The 21,319-nt window shown below is 41.6% G+C and overlaps 1 protein-coding gene across 1 annotated transcript in view; it reads left to right on the top strand.

Moving 5' to 3' along the window:
- Positions 1–5,391: 5,391 nt before the first annotated feature.
- The window catches only part of PTPN12 (protein tyrosine phosphatase non-receptor type 12), a 78,612-nt gene continuing 62,684 nt past the window's right edge, over positions 5,392–21,319 (top strand). The window contains exon 1 of the mRNA XM_069879319.1: positions 5,392–5,534. Within this exon, the coding sequence (XP_069735420.1) occupies positions 5,436–5,534 (99 nt within the window). The 5' untranslated portion in view covers positions 5,392–5,435. The remainder of the gene's footprint in view (positions 5,535–21,319) is intronic.

The following is a 21,319-nucleotide window of genomic DNA, read 5'->3' as shown; positions in this document are numbered from 1 at the left end:
AACAACTGCACTTAAAATATATTTCAGGAGTGTTATTTTAGAATCTACAAATGTTAACATCTATATTTACCCTAAATGGTCTTGATTACAAGAATGTTTTTTAGACTCTTGGTATAGATAAAATGGATTTTGTGTACAGGATATATTGATCATAATTTAATTATAATTAGAGTAATTTGTCTATAATTACACACTACTGTAACTAATAAGTTATTCCAAATAGATAGTTAAAATCTAAGAGTTTGTAGTTTATTATAAAGAGGAGGAGAAATTGATAATTAAGTGAGCTACTATTTTAATGTAGTCATGCCAAATCACAAGGAATGCACAAAGTCTTGTTTTGCTGGACAAAGAAGGAATCAAACCATAGGAGATGATGCCCTTACTCAGAGCTGTAGAGTTCTCTCAGCCTTCCCTCCCACCTTAGTTCTTTGATTTTTTTTTCCAGAACAAGGTTTTGGGCAGATATACACTGAGATTTGAACATGGCTTTGAGACACGCAGACATTGCAGTCAAAAGCTTTAAGGCAAGGCTGTGCTCCATCTCAGTCTTCAGGGAAACCTCTGAAGCTTGGTAAATGAGGATGTTTGGTACTCCCACCCATCGACTGGGCATAACTACAGTATGCATGCCAGGAAACACATTTGCAAGTTAACACATGCTTACCATGTGGGAACATGAAAAGCCACCTTTGAACAGAAAAAACCTGGCTGCCTTCTTTCCCATCAGCAGCTGGAGTAGTGCCGGGCAAGGCAAAATGAGAACAATAGCAGAGAAGAAGCAGGTGATCCACATGCCTTCCTCCCAGGACCATACTTGTATGGATTGTTAAGACGCAAACACAATTTTCTTTTACAGATGTTGGTTGCAACTTCCTGTTCTATCTATAGGGTGAGTAATTCACCCTGCTTCACTCTCTTTTTCCGCCTCTCTGCCACAGCTACACAAATACACACTCATGCACACATGCTAGATTGGTCAGATGTCTGGGTTTAACCCAGTGTGTGTTTCAGATCAGAAGTCTCAGTTAGAACAGTGCTTTTGCTGCTGGAAATTTAAGTCTCTGTGTTCACAGCACAGAGACGAGGCAGCCTCATGTAACATTTGCAGAGCTGAGGGAGACAGAGCTGGTGCTGTTGGGTTTGTGCTCAGGGCTGCCCAGCAGCTCTCACAGGTACAATTGTTTATGCAAACAATGCTAAGCAAAGCTCTCCACCCAGCTGTTTCTGATGTCTTTGTTTCATATATGCCTTTTTTTTTGGGGGGGGGGGGGGTGTCTAGTTTGGGGGCTTTTGTTTTCTTCTGAGATTATAGATCCTTCTTAGCAGGTAACCCAAATGAAAGGTCACTGTTACTCTTGCTTGTCTACAACAGTTTATTACAAGGCAACCGCAGATTATGAACGAGGCCAGACTGATAACTGGGTCCTTTCAATGTAAGGCAATAATGATGTGAGATTCAAGTGCAATAAATCATGATCTTTCCTCCTCTCTTAGTAAGCCCTCTGTAACTCTGTTGTGTGAATAAATGAGCAGAGTGAAGGTCAAATCACATTCAAGATTCTATCCATTGATTGCTTAGTCTCACATATCAGTGTTCTAAAGTTACATCTGGCACTGGGAGCAGGTTTGCTGGGACAACTACTGAGCAGACTAAGCAACCTTCCTGAAGCAGATGTAAGTCAAGCAAGGTGGCATGAAAAGATTATATGACAATTCAAGTCGCAGCTATCTTTGGTGATCTCAATGCCCTTTCTGTCTATCAGTCTGTCTGTATGTCTGGTTTCTGTATTTCCCTTTTAGACTGCTTTTTGTTAGGGAACACAGAGGAAGCTTGGAGAAGGGAATGGAGAAGGAAGAAAGATATTAAAGCAAGAAATGAGGCATCTTCATGGCTTTTCAATACTGATTGATTAGCTTAACTCTGGAGGCTGGTGCAAAGGACATGGGGAGGAGACTTACCTCTGATGGCTGATGCAATTGTGTGGGGAACTCAGGCTTCAGTATTTGAGGGCAGTGGGAGTTTTTCAAGCCTCACTGCCACAACACAGAAGATCTGATGCCCTTTCCCAGTTCCTTGCCAGAGACAACTGCTTTTGTAGCAGACACAGAAGAAAGCACATGTCCATTACCAGCAGCTACAATTCAAGTTCCTACACCACAGCTCAAAACTTATCTTCACTAGAAAGATGATGAGTTGATGGGTATTGAACTGGTAACATGGCATTTTGCTGATTCTGGTACAGAGGTGGTAATCTTTGGCAGTCGTCTAAAATGATAATATCTTACACCACCACAGGAAGACCAAGCTTTTATGTAGGTTTGTTTTGGTAGCAAAGCCAACTTAACTGAATCATCTGAGAAGAAAACACCATTTTTTCTAAGGGCTTGTATTGCAGCTGAAGCAGTTCCCTGAGCTGGTTTGATGTCTCGGCCAACAAGTGGTTGTGCTGCTGAGACTGCAAACACCACACAGTGCAGTGGGTGGAAACAAGTAGGAGAAAACAGGCAATTTGGTAGATTAGTTTTGGGTTTAAATCAGAATTTGATTGATTTATTGTATACAAAGGATACAATGCATCTTCCTCAGATCTGTTGTCCACAATATCCTTTGCGTTCAAAGAGAATATTTTGAGAATCCAGGAGGACTGCTGTTCATTAGTTTGTTACTTACAATCTAAGCGGTCAAACTGTAACTGAGGATCTGCCAGTAAACTTGCTATGATTATTTTTATCCTTAGCTGTGTTATGGTTCTCAGCACAGACGTTTATCACCAGTCTGTGCAACAAAGTTTTCATGGATCAACTCCATCAATAAAGGCTGCATAGTTCTTCACCAACAGAACTATGCTTTAAAAGACTTTATTTAGTATATCTAACATGCTGTAAGGCTTAGAACTATTTCACATCCTGAGAACTATTTCACTCTGCTGCAGAAGTTATAAATTTGTCCAGAAATCTAACAAGAATTGCAGAATCACAGAATTACCTGAGTTGGAATTGGCCCACAAGGATCACTGAGTCCAACTCCTACCCCTACATGGGACAAGCCCAAAATTTACACTTTGTGTCTGAGGGCATTGTCCAAATGCTTCTTGAATAATGGTAGGCTTGGCATCAGGACTACTTTCCTGGGGAGCCTCTTCCAGTGCTCCACCACTCCACCACCCTCTGAGTGAAGAACCTTTTCCTAATATCCAACCTAAACCTCCCCTGGCATGTCTTCCCGCCATTCCCTTGGGCCCTATCATTGGTCACTAAAAGAAGAGATCAGCTCCTCCTTCTTCCCTTGTGAGGAAGCAGTAAACTGATATGAGGTCCCCCCTCAGCCTTCTCTTCTCCAGGCTGAACAGACCAAATGACTTCAGCGGCTCCTCATGTGACTTCCCTTCTAGACCCTTCACCAACTTTGTGTTCCTCCTCTGGACACTCTCCAGTAGCTTGATATCCCTCTTCTACTGCAGTGCCCCAAACTACACACAATACTCAAGGTGGGGCTGCACCAGTGCAAAGTAGAGTGGAAGAATCACCTCCCTCAACCGGCTGGCAATGCCATGCTTGATGCTTCAGAATCCCCAGACCCTTTCTGCAGGACTGCTCTCCAGCAGATATTTTCATGTGTAACTTTTCCCCATAGAAAACAGGCAGAGCTCACGAAGCTCAATAAGTCCAAGTGCAAGGTCCTACATGTGGGTTGGGGCAATCCAAGGTTTCAATATAGGATGGGAAACAATATGACTGAGAGCAGCCCCTCGGAGAAGGACTTGGGGTGCTGATTGATAAGAAGCTCACCATGAGCAGGCAACGTGTGCTTGCAGCACAGGTACCAGCTGTGTCCTGGGCTGCATCTAATGAAGTGTGGCCAGCAGGTTGTGAGAGGTGATTCTGCCCCTCGAGTCTGCTCTCATAAGACCTCGTCTGGAGTCTTGTGTCCAGTTCTGGAATCCTCAACACAAGAAGGATATGGAACTATTTGAACGGGTCCAGAGGAGTGCCACAAAGATGATCAAAAGGTAGGAGCACTGCTGCTATGTGAGGGAGAAGAGAAGAGAAGAGAAGAGAAGAGAAGAGAAGAGAAGAGAAGAGAAGAGAAGAGAAGAGAAGAGAAGAGAAGAGAAGAGAAGAGAAGAGAAGAGAAGAGAAGAGAAGAGAAGAGAAGAGAAGAGAAGAGAAGAGAAGAGAAGAGAAGAGAAGAGAAGAGAAGAGAAGAGAAGAGAAGAGAAGAGGCAAGGCTGTGGGGAGACCTTATAGTGGCCTTCCAGTGCCTGAAGGTACAAGAAAGCCGGGGAGGGACTTTTTACAAGACTATATAGTGATAGGATGAGGGAGGATGACTTTAAATTGAAAGGGGGAAGATTTAGACTAGACATTAGGAAGAAATTCTTCATGAGGAATAGCGGTGAGGCACTGGCACAGGCTACCCAGGGAAGCTGTGGCTGCCCCTTCCCTGAGGCGTTCGGGGCCGGGCTGGATGGCCCGTGGGCAGCCTGGGCTGTTGAGGTGTCCCTGCTCCCGGCAGTGGGGTTGGAACCGGGTGGGCTCTCAGGTCCCTTCCATCCCAAGCCCTTCTCCGGCTGTGACAAGCGGCACTGGCAGAGGGGCCGTGCCCAGGCGCCCCCGAGCCGCCCAGCACGAGGCCAGGAGGAAGCTTCGCCCCGTCCCGCGCCTCCGTCTATATGGGCGCCGCTCCGCTCCCGGCGCCCCGTTCGGGGGACCCTTCCCCCGAGCGCTTTAAACGGGGCTCCGGGCTTCGCGACGCGAGAAGGGGACTCCTTCCCTCTGGGCGTTTCGGCGGGACGCTCGGCGAGGAGACGACGATCGCCAGCCGCTCCCCGGGCGGGGGACGCGGTACCGGAGCGACTGCGGGTCCCGACACCCCGCAGCACCCCCGCCGCCCCATTGTACTCCCGCCGGGGGCAGCCGCGCCTCGCGCCGCTCCCCACACCCCCCCCGCCTTCCCAGTGGTCCCTTCCAGAGCTCCATTCGGCGGCTTTCGGAAGGCCCCATCCGTGGGAAACGGGAGGGGCGGGCAGAGCGGGGCGAGGCGAAGAGCGCGACCAAGTTCTCCCTCGGGGGGGGCCGGGCCAGGCGGCGAGCGGCGTGCGAGGCCGCCAATAGGAGCGCGGCGGCAGCGATGCAGCCAATGGGCGCGCGGCGAGGGCGGGACGCGGGGCGGGGCGGGGCGCGCGTAGGAAGCGCCGGGAGCGGGAGCGGCGCCTGCGCGGGGGCAGGAGGCGGCGGCTCCGTCGTGTCCCTGTGTCGGCGGCGTCCAGGGAGGGGAGGATGGAGCGGGCGGCCGGGCGGCCGTGAGCGGGGCGGGAGCCGAGCCGGCGGGCCCGGGGCGTGCGGGCAGCGAGGCGCGGGAGGCAGCCGGGGCTGCGGCGGCGGCGAGCGAGAGGGCGGGCGGGGCCGGCGCTCCGGCTGCGCGGGGCAGGATGAGCCAGGAGGAGATCCTGAGGAAATTCATTAAGCGAGTCCAGGCCATGAAGGACACGGATCACAATGGGGAGGACAACTTCGCCAGCGACTTCATGGTGAGGGGCGGCGGCGCCAGGGGGAGGGGGAGGCGGGGGTCCTGGGGGGGGGGGCGCTGGGCTCCCCGCGGAGCTCCTTCCCCATCCCTCCGCGGGCAAACCGGGGGGGAAAGGCTCCTGCCTGCCCTCGGGGCTGGCGTGTCCCCCGGGGTTGGTGGGGAGCTGCTCCCGCCGCCCCTTCCCCAGCAGAGGGGCGGGGGGCAGGCAGCCTTTCCCTGGGAGTGACCGGCCATTGTGTAGTCCCGAAGCTCGGCCGGCTCCCCCGTGCCCCCCGCCGCTCCTTGAGCTCGTTTCAGGGCGTGATTTTATCCCCTCCTGCCCCCAGCCCCGGGCAGGGTTGTCACCGCAGCCCCCGGCCCTTCTCCCGCGGAGGCGGTAGGTGATCGGTTGTTGCAAAATTAAACGGGAGCCTCCCCCCCCGCTTCCCTTCCCTGAGCAGATAAAGGGGACAGAAGCGGCTCGGGGGGGGGGGGGGGCTGTGAGCGCTTCCTCTCCCTCACAGCCCCTTTTATCTCCTGGTTTGCTGGTATCGTGTCATCTGGGGATAATCGGGCGCTCCTTCCCCCATTTATCTGCCCCTGTAGCCGCCTGCTTGAGGCTTCCCTCCGTTCCGAGGAGGTGCGTGAAACGTATTGACTAGTCCTTGGAGGAATATTCATCTTCCCTTCCCTAACATCTCCCCTCGCTCCCCATCCCCCATCGCAGCCCTGCCTGTATCCCTCGTCTTTTCTTCCTTCCAGATCCGTTCACCGTCAACCTTCGGTTAACGTGTGTGCTTGGCAGAAGAATTTACTGGAGAATTAGTGCTTTTCCTGGTTTATTTTAGCCGTTTAATCGGGCTGTTAAAATGTTTGAGGGGATTTATCTTTGGAATAGACGGTCTGAGCTGCGAATAATAATTTCGATTGGGCAGATGTCGCTGACACTTTTCAATATTGTTTAAATCCATAAAATACAGCTTGGCGACAGAAGAGCTAAAGACGAGCGGGTTAGCGACCTCCGGATACACGTATCTTTGTCAGTTGTCTTATTATCTGCTGCTATTTGGTATTAAACACACATCGTTAGCCCTTTAAGCTGTCAGTCTTTGCTAGTGGTCTAGGGAACAAACAAACAAAAAAAGAAGGAATCTCGATATAAGTGTGGCATCAGGGATTGCCTGAAATGTGGGGAGGAGGCCGCGGATGTTGCGCAAGGCAGAGGGACGTGGGGAGCGCTGGCAGGTCCAGGGGTGGAAGAGGAAGCAGAGTGGACTTTGGGAAGTAACGAGTTCATCCAGGGTGGGGTGGGAGCCCGTGGGAAATGGGCCACGCTCTTTGGGCAGGATTTTGCAAATACTGAAAGTATGCGGCTGAAACATCTGAGCGTGTGGGAAAGGAAGAGAGAAATATGTAACATGAAGAATGGAGTTGGAGCGATAGGACGCTTCTGAGTGTCTTGCCGAGTAGAGCATCTTCGCATGAGAATTTAGAGGTGAAGTATTTTGACAGAACTGTTTCATTACTCAATAGTTTCAGTAATATAATTCTGCTTAAGCAAACACAAATTGACATCTTGCCTCTTACTCATCAGGTAAACTACATGCACTTTACATAAAGGGTGGCCTAGACTAGTGGAAAATGTAGGCTTTTGAAAAATAGCCTTTATGTTAAGTACTTTGTATTAGGTCTTTTAACCCACTTCAGCCTAATGGTTTTGCTTTGTTATAGTTGAATGGTGTGCAATAGTTTTGATATTTTTTTTTCTAAGTAGTAGCACTTCTGTACGGAAAACCAGCTTTTGTTTCAATTTCTCTATCCGGCAGCACATTTCTGTAGCTCTCAACTGTAAAGTCAGCAAGACCTTCCCATGACTTTCACAGAACAGTAAGGAAAGAGAATGCCATTTAAAAAAAAAAAAGGGAATATAGGATTGTAGGAACTAATTGTCAAGGCATTTCAGGAGAAAGATCTGTTACCGGGAACAGTGTTGAATGATTTTTTTTCCAAAGCATTTAGAATTTATGTTGTCCTCTTAACACCTTCTGTTTCAAACTTTCATATTTGATATCTGCATAATAAATTATAGGAAACCCAGTAAAGTAGGATGCTGATCTTTGGCCTTAATGGTCACGTTACTCTCAGTATTCACCTCCATGTACTAAAGCAGATGTAGATTAGGATGATGACAAGAATCATAATTACCAATTTATTTATTTTTTTCAAATAATGCTTTGGGGTGTTTTGTTGGTTTTTTGGATGTATGTTTTGGTGGTGGTGTTTTTTTTTTACAGAGCTATGCTGCTTTTTAAAATGATTGGGAAGAGAGAAGAAAGGAGAGGTGAAGGGAGTGAAAACGCTTCAGTATTCTGTTTTCTTTAGGATTTAGTAGAGGGTTTTTTTGGATGGGGGATGGGAAGGAGTAAGTTGTATTTGTTCATTTAAATGCAGGATGTACTGTTGCTGCTAAGCACTGGCAAATTTGTGGAATAGGAATTGGTGTTACTCATCGCTTCATTTCCAAGTCAAAATGGAATCTAAAAATAGGAGTGGAATAGTGGGTGAATGCAATTGAAAACAATTCTTTATTTTCACATCCTTCTTGCCTTTGAATATGTTGAGTAATAGGCTTGCAGAATTATATTTAAGCTTGAGTGGATGAACTAAAAGTACTTGATAGGTGACGGGGAGAGCTGGAAGACAGGGTAAAGAAGATAGTTGTGCGCAGGTAGATTGAGTGATCTGGCTGAATATTATTGGAAGTCTATGATGTAGATGAGTAAGACCATTATACAATAATGCCATGAATAGCCCTGAAAACATATGTCTCTTAGAAGGCGGAAAGTTGATTCCCCACCGCTGATAAATTGTTTGTTACTGAAAATCAAATATATTTAATTTTAATTAGTTTGCAATAGAAAGTGAGCAGAACTTAGTAATAGGTCACTTCAGTACTATGGGTGAGCACAATGAGGTTTAAATTAAGTGAATAGTTCAAAAACACTATGGACTTGTCGGTGTGTTTTCCCAGTAAGCATGTATCTGTGGATATAAGGGTGAGTGGACTTTTCCTAAAGTAATATAGGTCAGGATTTTACTGTGGTTACAATACATCCAGGAATATACTTTTCCTTATTTTCCTCTGACATTCCTATTTGGGAAAAAGGGAATAAGTGTAGGTCGGTTCCTCTTGGTATCCCGTGTTGTATGGATACAGCCAGCACAGGCTAGATTCTGATTTTTCTGTAGTGAATGTGTGTCTTATAAAACAGGAGTTGCAAGTCCAAGCTCTGTATGGAGGCAAAAACCCCAATTTTCCTGGACTTTAGAAAGACCTCAATGATTTTTTTTCTGATTTTTCATTTATCCACAACTAACACATTTCTGTTGTCTCGTGCAATAGTCTCGACAAAACCATTCTGATACACTTTTCTGTCATTTGTGTGATGTAGGTTGCCATTGTTATAGGAGAACTGAAGTATACAAGATGCAAAGCTTTACTGTAAAAAAATCAGATGCTGTATTTCAAATGTTTTGTGGTAGAGGACAAGATTGCTTAATCTTTGGGGTTATATTGTTGGCTAATCTGTTGTTATGGAGCACAGAGAATGGCTGAAAATATTTGTAGTTTTTGCAGTGGGTACCGTGCAGGGGTCCCTTGGCTGTTGTTTGGAGGTAGTGGTGTCCAAATGATCCTGTCTTAGATCATGGCTCTAAATAACACTGATTTTTTTAACAACTTTGCAAGGAGTAGCTACCTCTGATCTCATATGTTTATATGCTTTTAATTCAAGAGGATGCTGGTAACTTAAACAACTGAATATTGCCTGTCTGTGTTCTGTTCAGTCCATCTAAGCTGACACTTTTAGATTTGGTGATAGTAAAGAACTTGTGTGGTTTTCTTAAGTGTGAAGGGGGATTTGAATGGATCATTGATTTGAACCAGGTAAAAGGTAGTTTCTGTGCCTTTAGCCTCTTAATGGTTTTATTTTTGAAATTTTTATTCGTAAGTACTTCTACTGCATTATTTCATGAAAATCCTGTGTGGAAAAAAAGGCAGGGTGGAATGTGCTTGACATCTGAGAATAAAAGCTAAGTTGATCATATGGAGTGCTGTGCCAGATGTTATAAAACTGGCCTTCACTGTTTGTGGTTTATTTTTTTTCCCCCTTCAGAAAAGTATGTATTTTCCAAAATGCTTAAATCTACTAAAAGTGAATTAGCAGCCTAAACTGTTGTAAATCACTGATCAGTCATGACAGTGATTTTGTCCCAATTCTTATATATTCTGAAATACCATTAAAGATATCACAAATACTACATTCAACCATAGCCATAGCACTTGGGAACACTCTTCTTAAAAGCCTGACTGTGTTAATGTGCATTTGTGTAAACCTTTGATTCAGATGCCATTAATGCACCTCCTGAGTATCTGTGAAGATACTTTTCAAATTTATAAGGAAAGTGTATAATCTGGAACTTCATGAAGAAAGGCAAGAGTATTATATCTTTCTGCATTGTTATTTTTAAGTTGTAACCCCTGCCCCCGTATAGACATTTTTAGAAATTGTTTTCAAGTATTTATTTACTTAATGAGTTGCATGCCTGTAGCACATAGTTTGAAACATGAACTCTTAACTTGTGTCTTATATATGTTAAAATAGATGCTGTTTTTTTTTCAAGAGAAAGAATATTTGTCTGTTAAGGCTAAACTAGGAAAAATGCTTTTGTAGCATCCACGAAATGGTAAATTGTTCCTTGAAACTTGCTTTTGTAGCATCCACGAAATGGTAAATTGTTCCTTGAAACTTAAAAGCCAAACATAGGTTTGAATGAAATTCTTGTAAGCTGGGCACTTTTGAACAAACATCAACAGTTCTGAGCACTTCGCTTCCTCTATGTGTGATGGAAAGAGGGAATGCCTTGGAGAAAATGACCTGTAAGTATGTTGTACAGCTGATCTGTTAGAAGAAGCTCTGCTCTTACAGATGTGTTAATAGGTCATAGACAGCTGTCAGTTTAGATCTGCTTTGAGACCTTTCATAATTTTAGAGTGGAAAAGAAAAGGTCTGTTACTGCTCATCTTCCATATTGTGTTTTAATTTGAGTGTTACTGTATTTTTGGAGTATCATTTCCGTTAGCAGTATTTCAGCTAGATGCTGTTAATTGGGGACCCCTCCCAGCAGATTACTTCATTGTGAGCAGTGGTAGTCATCCAGGCCATTTAAGAAACTTTGTTTGCATAGGCTGTATCTAGTTTGAGCAATACGAGTGAATAGGAATTTCAATAACCTTTAACTTCAGAGGCTTCTGAAATTTTGTGAAATACAGTTCTTAAGTGTTATATGAAAATATAACTTTCTGTGAGCAACCATGCAGTTTAAATACTCAGCTTTTTGTCCTCTTCTGAGGAACTGAGTGCTGTTCCTTTTGTTTCAAAGAGACCATACCAAATTTTCATAGCGGCGGCTGAAAACAACCACAAAGCTGCTGTAGTGACTCTGGAGTGTAAGAACTTGCAAACTCTGCCCAAAATTGCAGTAGTTCTTCTGAGCAAAGAACACTAAAATAAGTCAGTTAGGCAATGCTCTGGGCTGTGTCAAATGGCTTGCATGGTAGTAAGCTCTGTTTGCTCAGTCTCTAAAGACAGCAGCGTCCAAGTCCACTGTTCTTGTGGAGTAAAGGGTTGAATACTGATTGTGCTGAATATCATAGTGATTCAGGAGGAGGAAACAGTAATCCTGACTTTGCACCTCATGGCACATATGCACTCCCAATAATTTAAATAGAGTATCAAATACATACTTGGCTTTTATTCTGATGTCAATCCTACAAGGCGGTTTGCTGTATAGTTACATATGGATAGATATGTTTATATAGATAGATATCTAAATACTTATATACAGATATGTCTCATGACTGTAGTTTCAACCCTAGACCCTAATCTGTATTTCTATATATATGCAGACATACATGCATATCCATATGCATATATCTGGATGTATATCTGTATACTGCTCTGCATATATGTGTGACTGATTGCTATAGTAAGAATTTCTTGGTTTGGAGTGTACATAGTTTTCCTTAAAACTGCTGTAGGTTCAGGGTGATTTTCCTTGGTGTTGTTATAACTAAACATTACTAGAAGTTTTGAGCTCTGCAAGCAGGGAAAGGTTAATCTGGATATCTGCTTATCTAATGTGTATCTATTTATTAATTCTAAGTGCAACAAAAGTCTGAGGCTTTTAAATTCATCCTTAAGCCGTTAATTTGTAATAAATGGAAATCCTGTTTGATTTTTTTCGCTGTTACTGCTTAAGATTTATGGATTTTGTTCTGTGCACTGCTACAGTTGTACTATAATATGCTTAGTACATAGGAGAGTTTAGCTTTGGGAAAATAGAAATGCAGTTTTCGGAAGTGGAAAACTTGCTAGTGCCCCGAGTCCACACTTGTGGAACTGGAATCAGAAGCTAGAGGATGTTTTTCTTCTTGGTGTTATCAAGCAGCCTTCGCTTAAGGAGAGGCACCAGAGTTAAAATTCTGATACAGAATTGATTATAGCAGGAGTTAATTTGGTAGAGCAGAAGCTCTTTGTGCTGTTGGGATGCGTGGTTTCTGCATCCTGCTATTTGCATCCTGGTGTTTTCCTTGGGCTGTTGTACTCCACAGTTGCTGCAGTTATGCCAGTGCAGGCTCCAGAAACTCAGCTGTGTTTGCCCAAAGTGAAGCATGGATACGCATTTCTATTCCTATTAACTAGCATGCGAATGTTGCAAAGAGATATTAAGCTCTGTTTTCCTGCTTCATCTGGCAGAAAAACTTGCCAATATAAACTTAATTTGTGAATTATTTGTTCGAAGTTGAACAGTCAATATGTGTTCGTGGAAGGGGAGTGCGTACGTACAGCTGTTGAGTTTTTGATCCAGAACTGGGAGCCAATGGTTGGAGTACTGTCTTGAATCCCTCCACATCTTCAAGAAACAAAACTGTGTGTGGATTAAATACTGCTGGGACAGTGTAAGTACCAAGCTAGTAGCCTTATTCGGGAAGCTGAGAGTGCAACAGCAAGGAAAGAGTTGTAAGAGAGGACACAGTGGAGTCTGTCAGAATTTAGGACCATCATTCTGGGTCAGTTACTGTTGTTTTAAAATATCTTTGATTACCGATGTCAGGATGTTGCGGTCTTTGCAAGGTCTGCATAGGAAAGTTACTTCTTGTAACTGCAGGCCTTGCTTTAGCTACCTTTTGCCATCAGCTTTAGAATGAAAAAAAAAAAACCAAACCCCTGAGCTAAAAAGATGAAGTAGAGAAATAGGTTTCCCAAAAGGTGCCATATAAATAGTGGTATAAATGAATGACCTAGTTCGGTTGACCTAATTTTTCCTCGTATCTGTCCTCCTACAAAATGATACTTTTAATTTCTTTAAAAGGTCATTTTATTGGTGGTAATCAATTTGTGGGAAGACTTAAAGGCAGTGTTGCTCTAATGGAAGTATCTTCTGAAAGAAAAGCCTAGAAGAATTGAATTATCAGCTGTAAAAAGTAGCAAGCTCATGTAGCCAATTACTTCAGGAGGTGGAAAATACCTAGCTGTTATAAAAGGACTGAAGCTATGGATGATTTTGCCTCGTGGGCTAGATGTGTCATTAGGAACAAAAGCAAATAAAGATATATGTTCTGTTCATTCAGATTTCTAGAAGGACACATCAGTAACTTTGAAGGAAATCCTACCGTGATGCATCTAATGGTTAATTTGTTTAAAAATTTATTTTACTTCTGATCTTCTTTAGTCCAGTCAGAAGAATTGAATTGCCTAGTGTTATGGATGCGCCAAGGGCAACTACGTTAGTGGACTGAAAATTGCAAGTGCTCTATGAATAGGTTCAATTTTTAATTTGCTATGATTTGCAGAAATCTTGACACAGATGTGACGTGTTCATAAGCGTGTCTGTAAAATTCAAGTTCCTTTCTCTTTGGAGGAAGGGCTTTACTTTTTATTTTTTATATTGGAGAGCTGACTGTGATTCTTAAACGTTATTGAAATATATTAGTTTTAAGCATATGATCTTAGCCCTGAGTTTTGGTATCTAAAGTTGTGTGTTGGATAGCACCACTCGCTAAGGGTAAGTTAACACCATATTGCTTTAAAGAACATATACACTATTTTAATCTCTTATTTAGTTACAATATTGAACTTGTCAATTTTGAACTTTTTTACATTAACTTCCTTCTTATGTAATCTTGTAAACCATAGCTGGTTTTGTTTGTTCTTCTAAGGTCAGAGTAAAGCCCTGTCCTCTTTAACAACTTTGCCTCTTGCTGCATTTGTCTGTCTTACTGTCTCGTCATTCTTACTGCCTCATGTGGATGACATCTGTGTTTTGTTTTTCATCTGAAAACACACAGATGTTTTGTACTCTGTGATCACAGGAAGAGCAACTTCTACGTGGATCAGTGAGACTAAGACCACTTGTTAATGTTGGTTCTGGAGAGGCAGATGACCATCTTTCAGCTATACAGCTGGGCTACAGTGGGAACAAGGGGCCAAGACTTTTTCTTCTGGACAGCTAATATGGGATAATCAATGGGAAGCTGAAAAGGGTGTGTAACGTGAGTGGTATTGCCTCATCTTCCTGATTTTGTTGAGGTTGGGCAGGCAGCAGCTCTGCTGTCATTGCTATCTTTCATTTCTGCTATAGGTTTGCTATCACGGATGACAAATCATTTTCTTTTGCTGGGCTGGATGTCTGCAGCTGCTTAGACAGAGTTCTAGCTCATGCAGGTTTTGGCTGGACTTCAGAAGCATAATTCCTAGCTACTCAGCCCATTTGAGAGTTTCAGGGGGCTATTGATCCAGAATTTTCATAGTGTTTTCCATAGTTTGATTACTTTTTTTAATGTATGTTGTCTTACATTTATGTTAGTATATTAAATTATTCCTCTGATAGGTCCTGGAGGACAGCTGTCTTCGAACAACTGCCTCCTAATTCAAAGGATGCTATATGGGTTTCCTGTCTTTAAGTGTTCAAGGGACTTGCTAGTGTAGATTATGCATCATGTCAAAATGACTGATGGCTGTGGGAAATGCACAGTTCTTAAGAAGCTTGAGTGGTGTTCCACTCTGTCCTAAATGCTATGGTGCTTGAGTGAAGCTCCTTACTCAGACAGATTTCCTTACTGGATTAGTTGTCCAGTATTTGCACTATTTTACCATACAAAACTGAGAAATTAATTAACATAAAGAGCAGAACAAAGAAAAATAAGCAATACAAATAGTGCACTGTGCTTAGACTTGGTCTCAATTGGGTTTGTAAATTGATGACCAGCTATTCTGTGAGTCAAATCGATTGTGGGGATGCCTCAGTGATAAATCTGTTGTCCTGCATTTTTGCAATGCATAACAACTTTTTTTTTTTTGCTGCTTTTCCACATGTAGAAAATAAGTCTTAATTCTTCCTTTATTTTCTTTGCTTTCCTGCATAGGAAGCAGTATTGTGACTGGAAGCTATGATTTCATTTTTACTTACTCCCTCATGTATATTCTGATAATTTTAGCAAATAGGTAATTGTTAATTGAAATGAATATAGTCGTCCAGTAGGAGTACTCAAGGGAAACGTTTAGCTCAAAATAAAGCTAGAAAATGAATCGCTGTTCTGGAGGGAAGGCCATATGTAGGTTAGTTTAACTGCTTCAAAACCCTGAGAATTCCCACAGAAATGAATTAATTATAAATTGCCTCTAGGGCAGCACCCCTATTGCACAAACTGTTCAAGGAAGGAAATAATCTCCTAGATTTTGTGTCTCTCCCCAGACAGCTCCAAATATTTGACAGCTTCTTCTAAGACTTCATTTTTTTTGTAGTATGGGTGGTTACACAAAGCCATGTTGATTTTTTTTTTTTATTATGACCAAATTAAAATGTAAAACTAATTTTAACTCATTTCCTGTGGGGTTACATAAACATAACTGTGTGTAAATATCAATGGACATATAGGGAACTATTTATAACTGTTAATGGAGAAAAATGACTATGGTTTTGGACAGATGGAAGGATCTTGGAAAGTCCTTCGGGCCCTAACTGGAATTTATTGTAGTAAAGAAATGTATTTTTTATAGATACTTTATTTTTCTGTTACCTCTACTTCGTGAAGAGTGGACCCAGAAGGAAGAAAAGGTAACATAGGTTGTTTCCTGTAACAGCTTTTTGTTCCATCTTATAAAACAGGAACACTGGAACTTTGCACTTGAAGCTTTGGACACAGGTCTGCTTCAAAATGAATGTTCTGAAGTAACTTGTCATTAAGCTGGATGTTAAGCCATACAGTTACTCAAATGAGTCACAACCTTTTGTATTTTCCTTATAAACAGAAGAACTTTTCCAAAGACTATTCCATCCTGCTATTCTGTAGTGATATTACTCCAGTTGCTTCTTCAACTGGTGCCAGATATTTTCTTAGTATTTTGATAAAAATTATACAATTTGAACTTTCATTTCTTTTCTTTGTGGATGCTTTTTTTCGTTTGTTACAGTGAAAATGCAGTCTGCAAGTTGCAAACTTCCTATTTTTCTTGTTTTGAAAAGAACAGGTGGAAACTTGAATACCTGAAACTGTGGTGGAGAGAAGTTTACTTTTATTTTTAAAAATTACAGAAATCTATAGCCTCTTAAATGATTTTAATGAACAGCCCCATAACCAAAAAAAATGGGTGTATCCTCAAGTCAGCAAGCTGTTGCCATAAATCCATGTATAAATTGTGATTTCCTGAAGGAAGATAATATTTACTGCTAAAATGCTAGGTAATCCCATAACTAATTCTAGTACAGAATAGCCAGAATGAGAGCTTACATTTGGCAATTTATACATTATTGAACACTGCAGCATTTTTGGTGCAAAGCTATAGCAACCTGTCTTTCTGGCATAGCATTTTAAAAAGCATTCGCACTGTTTAAATTGGTGATTGTGTGAAAATGAAGCCAGCATCCTGTTTGTACAGTCTTATAGCATACATAATAGGCTTCCCTTCCTGTATTCACAGAAAAAAAAATATTCTGTTGTCTGCTAAAGTAAGGCAATATGATCATCTAATGAAGAAAGTATATGCATATAGAAATCTCAGTGGCAGTAGTTTTAGCTCTTATGCATGGAGATAACTTGCAGACACATTAAGTAAATCGGGCTAGGATGTGTTTAGAAGTGAGAAAAGTAGAAATGAAGTGAAAAGGGAATTCACTGCAGGGGTATAATTAAGTAGTGAACAGATTCATTTCTAAAGAGGCAGTACCTCTGAACTAACCATGGTTGTGGTGTTAGTCAGATAAGGGGTCTTGTGTGGTATATCAGGGAGTCACTGGAATTTAATAAATAAAAGCAAAAATTATTTCCTTCTGTTCTTGCATTTAAGTGCCATTTCCTTTAGATTTTCTGGTGTTATTGTATCACTTGTATTTCTAAAACCTCCAGAACTTGATCCTGAAGTCAGGAGTTCATGGAAGCATGTACTGATGGTGCAGATATTGGGGTGTAGTTCTTTGCAAACTATCCCAGAACAAGTGTTACTAACACTGTAGATGCTATTTACATACAAGATTTGTATATTTTTTTCTTTTCCCTATTAACATATTCTCATTTGTGTGGTATTGGAATTTAGCATTGACCGGCAACAACTGAGAACATCAAATGTTCTCTTTTAAGTGATGTGGCTTACCAAATATATATGCTTGAACTGAAGATCTGTTTGTATAGAGATCACAACTTTCGCTCCTTCCTGTGGCAGCTTAGCCTAATGAGTAAGTAATTGTCATATTGTGAGGAAAGTGGGCCTGAGAGAACCTCCAGAAGAAAGCTGGGGAACTTCACTTGTGCAAGGTGACTTGTGAATTTTAAGGGCATCTCTAATGCCATGGAAGAAGGATTTTTGCAGAAAAGGAGACATGCTTGCTCGTGTGGGCTTCCTTAGGCATTCATACTGCCATCTTCCAATTTGTCTTTAGCTTGTTGGATCTGGCTTCTGGACATTGTATAAACAAGGTACTGTCTAGGAATTCTTGCATTTATATCAGCTAGCAGTTGAATCATCTGTGCAGAGTGTGTAGTTTTCCACTGGATGTAGTACTTCTGTCAGATCTTATACAAATGGCAACGTGTATTTTTTTGATTCAGCACATATTGACTCTGATCTGTCTTGGGTGTTTTATTTTCATTTTGCTTCTCTATTTCTGGCTGGGATTTTTTTTTTCCTCCTTTCTTCCATACCCTTTACTCCCGTGCTCGTGCTACCTTATCCCTTGCTTATTTTTTAAACCACCTACCGGTGGTTTTGGAAGTTAATGGTTTTGGAAGATGGAGGCCATTGCATCCTGAGTAGAAAACCACGTGAATAGGTTAAATATCTTTCTTCAACTTTGTCTTTGCCTTGCTTTTAGACTGGAAGACCTTCAGAACCAACTTTATGCAGGCTGTTATGGAATTAATGACCTGAAGGCAAGCGATTGTCTGTAGTGTAGTTTGGTACACTTTTAAGCTATGCAAGCATTGTTTTATCAGTTGCTGGGTTATGAAAAGAAATAAGGTATATGGGTGGATTTTTTTTTTTTTTTTTTAATTCAATAGTGAAAGTAGAACTGTCCTATCTGTTTGTGTCTGGTTTTAAATTCAGATTAGAATAGTTTAGTCGTGCATTTTGTTGTCTTCCTTATCCTCTTAAAGAGAAAGTTAAGTTAGGATATGTTGCCTAGCTCTGATAATTGACATTTTTAAAATGAGTAGAAGTCTTAGAACTGTGTTAGCTCTGGATAATGGGGCGAGAAGCCAGGGAAGCAGGACAACGAGGCTTAACCAGACCGGTTAAAAGCAACTGCAGGGATTGAAAGGTTTTCTCCAAAGCTGTTTTGAAAGTAACAGGCTGTTCTCTTTGTGTGTCTGAAAGTTGGATATTGTGATTCTCATTGGAAATGGTCTTTGTAAGAATCATCATTCAGGCTGTTCCTTATGAATTTCCATGTTATGGTTTGTTCATTTCAGGAGGATTAATATTCCAGGGTTGTACTGGACCAGGTAATGTTGCTTATGGATCCCTCTCCTCAAAAGAGAAACTGTCTTATTTAATTATTGTCTAAGCTTGGTTATTACAAGGATTCCTGGAGACCAAAGCCCATTTTGAGTATTTTGAAATAAACATTGAGTCCCGACAGCTACAAGAGATGCAGCCAGTATTCAGAGAGAGTAGCAGCGCAGCTTGCATTGAGGTCATGATGCAATCTTCTAGTAAGTAGCATGTACTTGAGTGTTCTCACATAATGTATTACTCACCGTAATGCATCTATAAGAACCACTTGTGTCCCGATAAGACGTTGTGATACTTCACTACTCCTGTGAATGGATTCTCTTTGACTGTAAAGTATGCATTTCTATATTTTGCATTTTAAAGCCAGGATTTAGCCATCCTGTATGTCTCATCCTATTGCTTGTCATGCAGTTACTGTCTCTTTAGAACAAATGTGTATTCCTGTCTGGGCTTATTAGCATTAATAGCTGTTCTACTTGCTCAGTGGAATACTGATGCATAATGCTAGCAACTGGGAATGAGAAGAAGGTAGCCTTTAAGGAAGAGCACAATGCAAGGATTAAAGAGGGGGTTGTTTTAGAAAAATGCTACTGTTCCTTAAAGTCAACTACAGCAGACAGTGAAGTTGAGGTTAAAGGTAAGTCTTTTAAAGTTTGCAGTCTTTTAAAGTTATTGATTTTGTTTGGATTGCTGCCACTTCCATAAAGGGAAAATAATATTAAGAAGCTTGGTTTGTTTCCTACTTAGAGGGTGCTTAAATAGTTCTTTTAGTAAGTGTGGGGAGTTCTGATACTTGGAAAGGGCCATTGTTTCCCCTCAGTCTAAACTGCACACAAGATCTAGCCTATTTCCTAGTGAGAAATACTGCAATAGGCAGTCTTCCACATCTGTAGGAATTGAGAAGGATTTTTTTTTTTGACCAACAATATATCTGTTTCCTCACTGAAAAGCAAATCACGTTGTTTTCATGGATGTTTAACCCATTTATTTTAAGTACTTCTGTGCTATGTAGCCTCACTTTCACAATTGTTCTTTTCTTGTGTAAAAAAGAAACCTGTGCTTTACTTGCTTTTAGTATTTCCTATCTTACTTTGTAAAATTTTAGTTTTCATTCTTTTTTTCTGTAGCCTTTCCCAAGGGTGGCTTTCATAGATCAGAGGAAGTAACTTCAGTAATGCAACTTGCTGTGTTTCATCTACTTGTTTTGTCATTCTGAAGAGACATGACAAGTGGTTTCACAAGCTTCAGCTTTTAGATGATGGAAATGTAGTTAAGTGTCAATTGTCCCATTTTATATCTACAAATTCAATACTCCTTGAAATGCTATGAAGTGTAACCTCTCTTAAGGGAGGTAAAAAATGAGCTTGATGGAGAAGGAAGCAGTGGAGAGTAAAAGTTAGGAGGAAGCTGTTCATAAACAGGAGCTTCTTTGTGGAGATTGCATTGTGTTTTAGGGAGCTAAAACAGGAAGGTATTCACAGCATATTTGTGTGCAGGTTAACAGCCTGCTGCTCTCTCTCTGAGTAACGTTATGTTGAGCAATATACTGAGTTAAAGACACTAGAAATGTGGAAGAAGTTCTGCTTGTGCCAGGAACTGTCACCAATATTTTACAGACAAATAAGTCCTGACTCTGGTCTCTGCAGGCAGTGGGCTTTGTGATGCTAATCCGCTCTGTGCCTCTCTGCTGATGCGCCCACAGTTGGAGTCTCAGTCACCTTGTTGGCGCTGTGGCTTTGCTGAAATGGTTTCCGGTTTTCCAGAATTAGAATGTGAATTTGACCACAACTGTAGTATTTTCTCAGCATTTTTTTGAAGTGCATCTGCAGACAGAGAAAAGAGGAGAACTTCATTTAGTATTGAGCAACTTTCCTGTTCCTAGATGGGCGAGTGTGGGCTACGCAGCCAGTGTCAGTAGCAAGTTGCTATAAAGACAGGGTTTGCCCTGATGTGGGAAAGGAATGGTGATAAAGGAGATCAGTGGCTTGCAGAATGAGAGTAAAAAACAGAATTGGAGTAAAAGGCACAAGAGGTGGAAAACTGTTCAGCTTGGTGAAAGGGTTAAGTGATTGTTGTGTAAAATTGCAAAACATAAATGTTATTATTTGGTGCCTGTTGCCTACAGTACAGTAAAAAGAGTCCAGCTAATGTTTGTCTGCAGGAGTGGGTAGGGAACTCTGACCTGCTGGTAGCATGTTGTACCAGAGGTTGAGCAGTCTTGCGTTGATGAAGAAGCATAGCTCATACCAAACTTCAAAATCCCAAAGATATTGAAGTAAGAAATCCCTCTATCTGTGTCTTTATAATCACGTAGATAAACAAAAACTGTCCTTTCCTGTATTGCGGTTGTTATCTTGCGCAACGTATCATGGAAAGAAGTAGATGAATAGCAATTCATGTGCCAGAGTTGTATTGAAAGTGGTCACTTGACTTTCCCTAAAAGACAGAAAGGCCTAGAATCTGCTTTTACCATTCTATCGTATTTTTGCTGGATTCTTAAATTAAGAAACTTATAATTTCATCGATCTCACTAATCTATTAGCATTTGTAATTTACAGGGTTTGATGGTATCTAACTATTTAAGAACATAATGATTATTACATTTACCACTAAGGACATTTTGCTTTGTAAAGGCAGCTTGTATGCTGAGGTGATGAGCTTGTTAATTGAACACAGTAAATTAGTTCAATATTAATAATTCTGTGGTGCTTAGGCTAAAGGAATAATATGAATGAGA

The sequence above is a fragment of the Phaenicophaeus curvirostris genome, chromosome 1, assembly GCF_032191515.1.
Source record: "Phaenicophaeus curvirostris isolate KB17595 chromosome 1, BPBGC_Pcur_1.0, whole genome shotgun sequence".
In the NCBI taxonomy this organism is placed as follows: Eukaryota; Metazoa; Chordata; class Aves; order Cuculiformes; family Cuculidae; genus Phaenicophaeus; species Phaenicophaeus curvirostris.
Note: the sequence above shows the minus strand (reverse complement) of the source record. Positions and strands in the feature narration are given on the sequence as shown.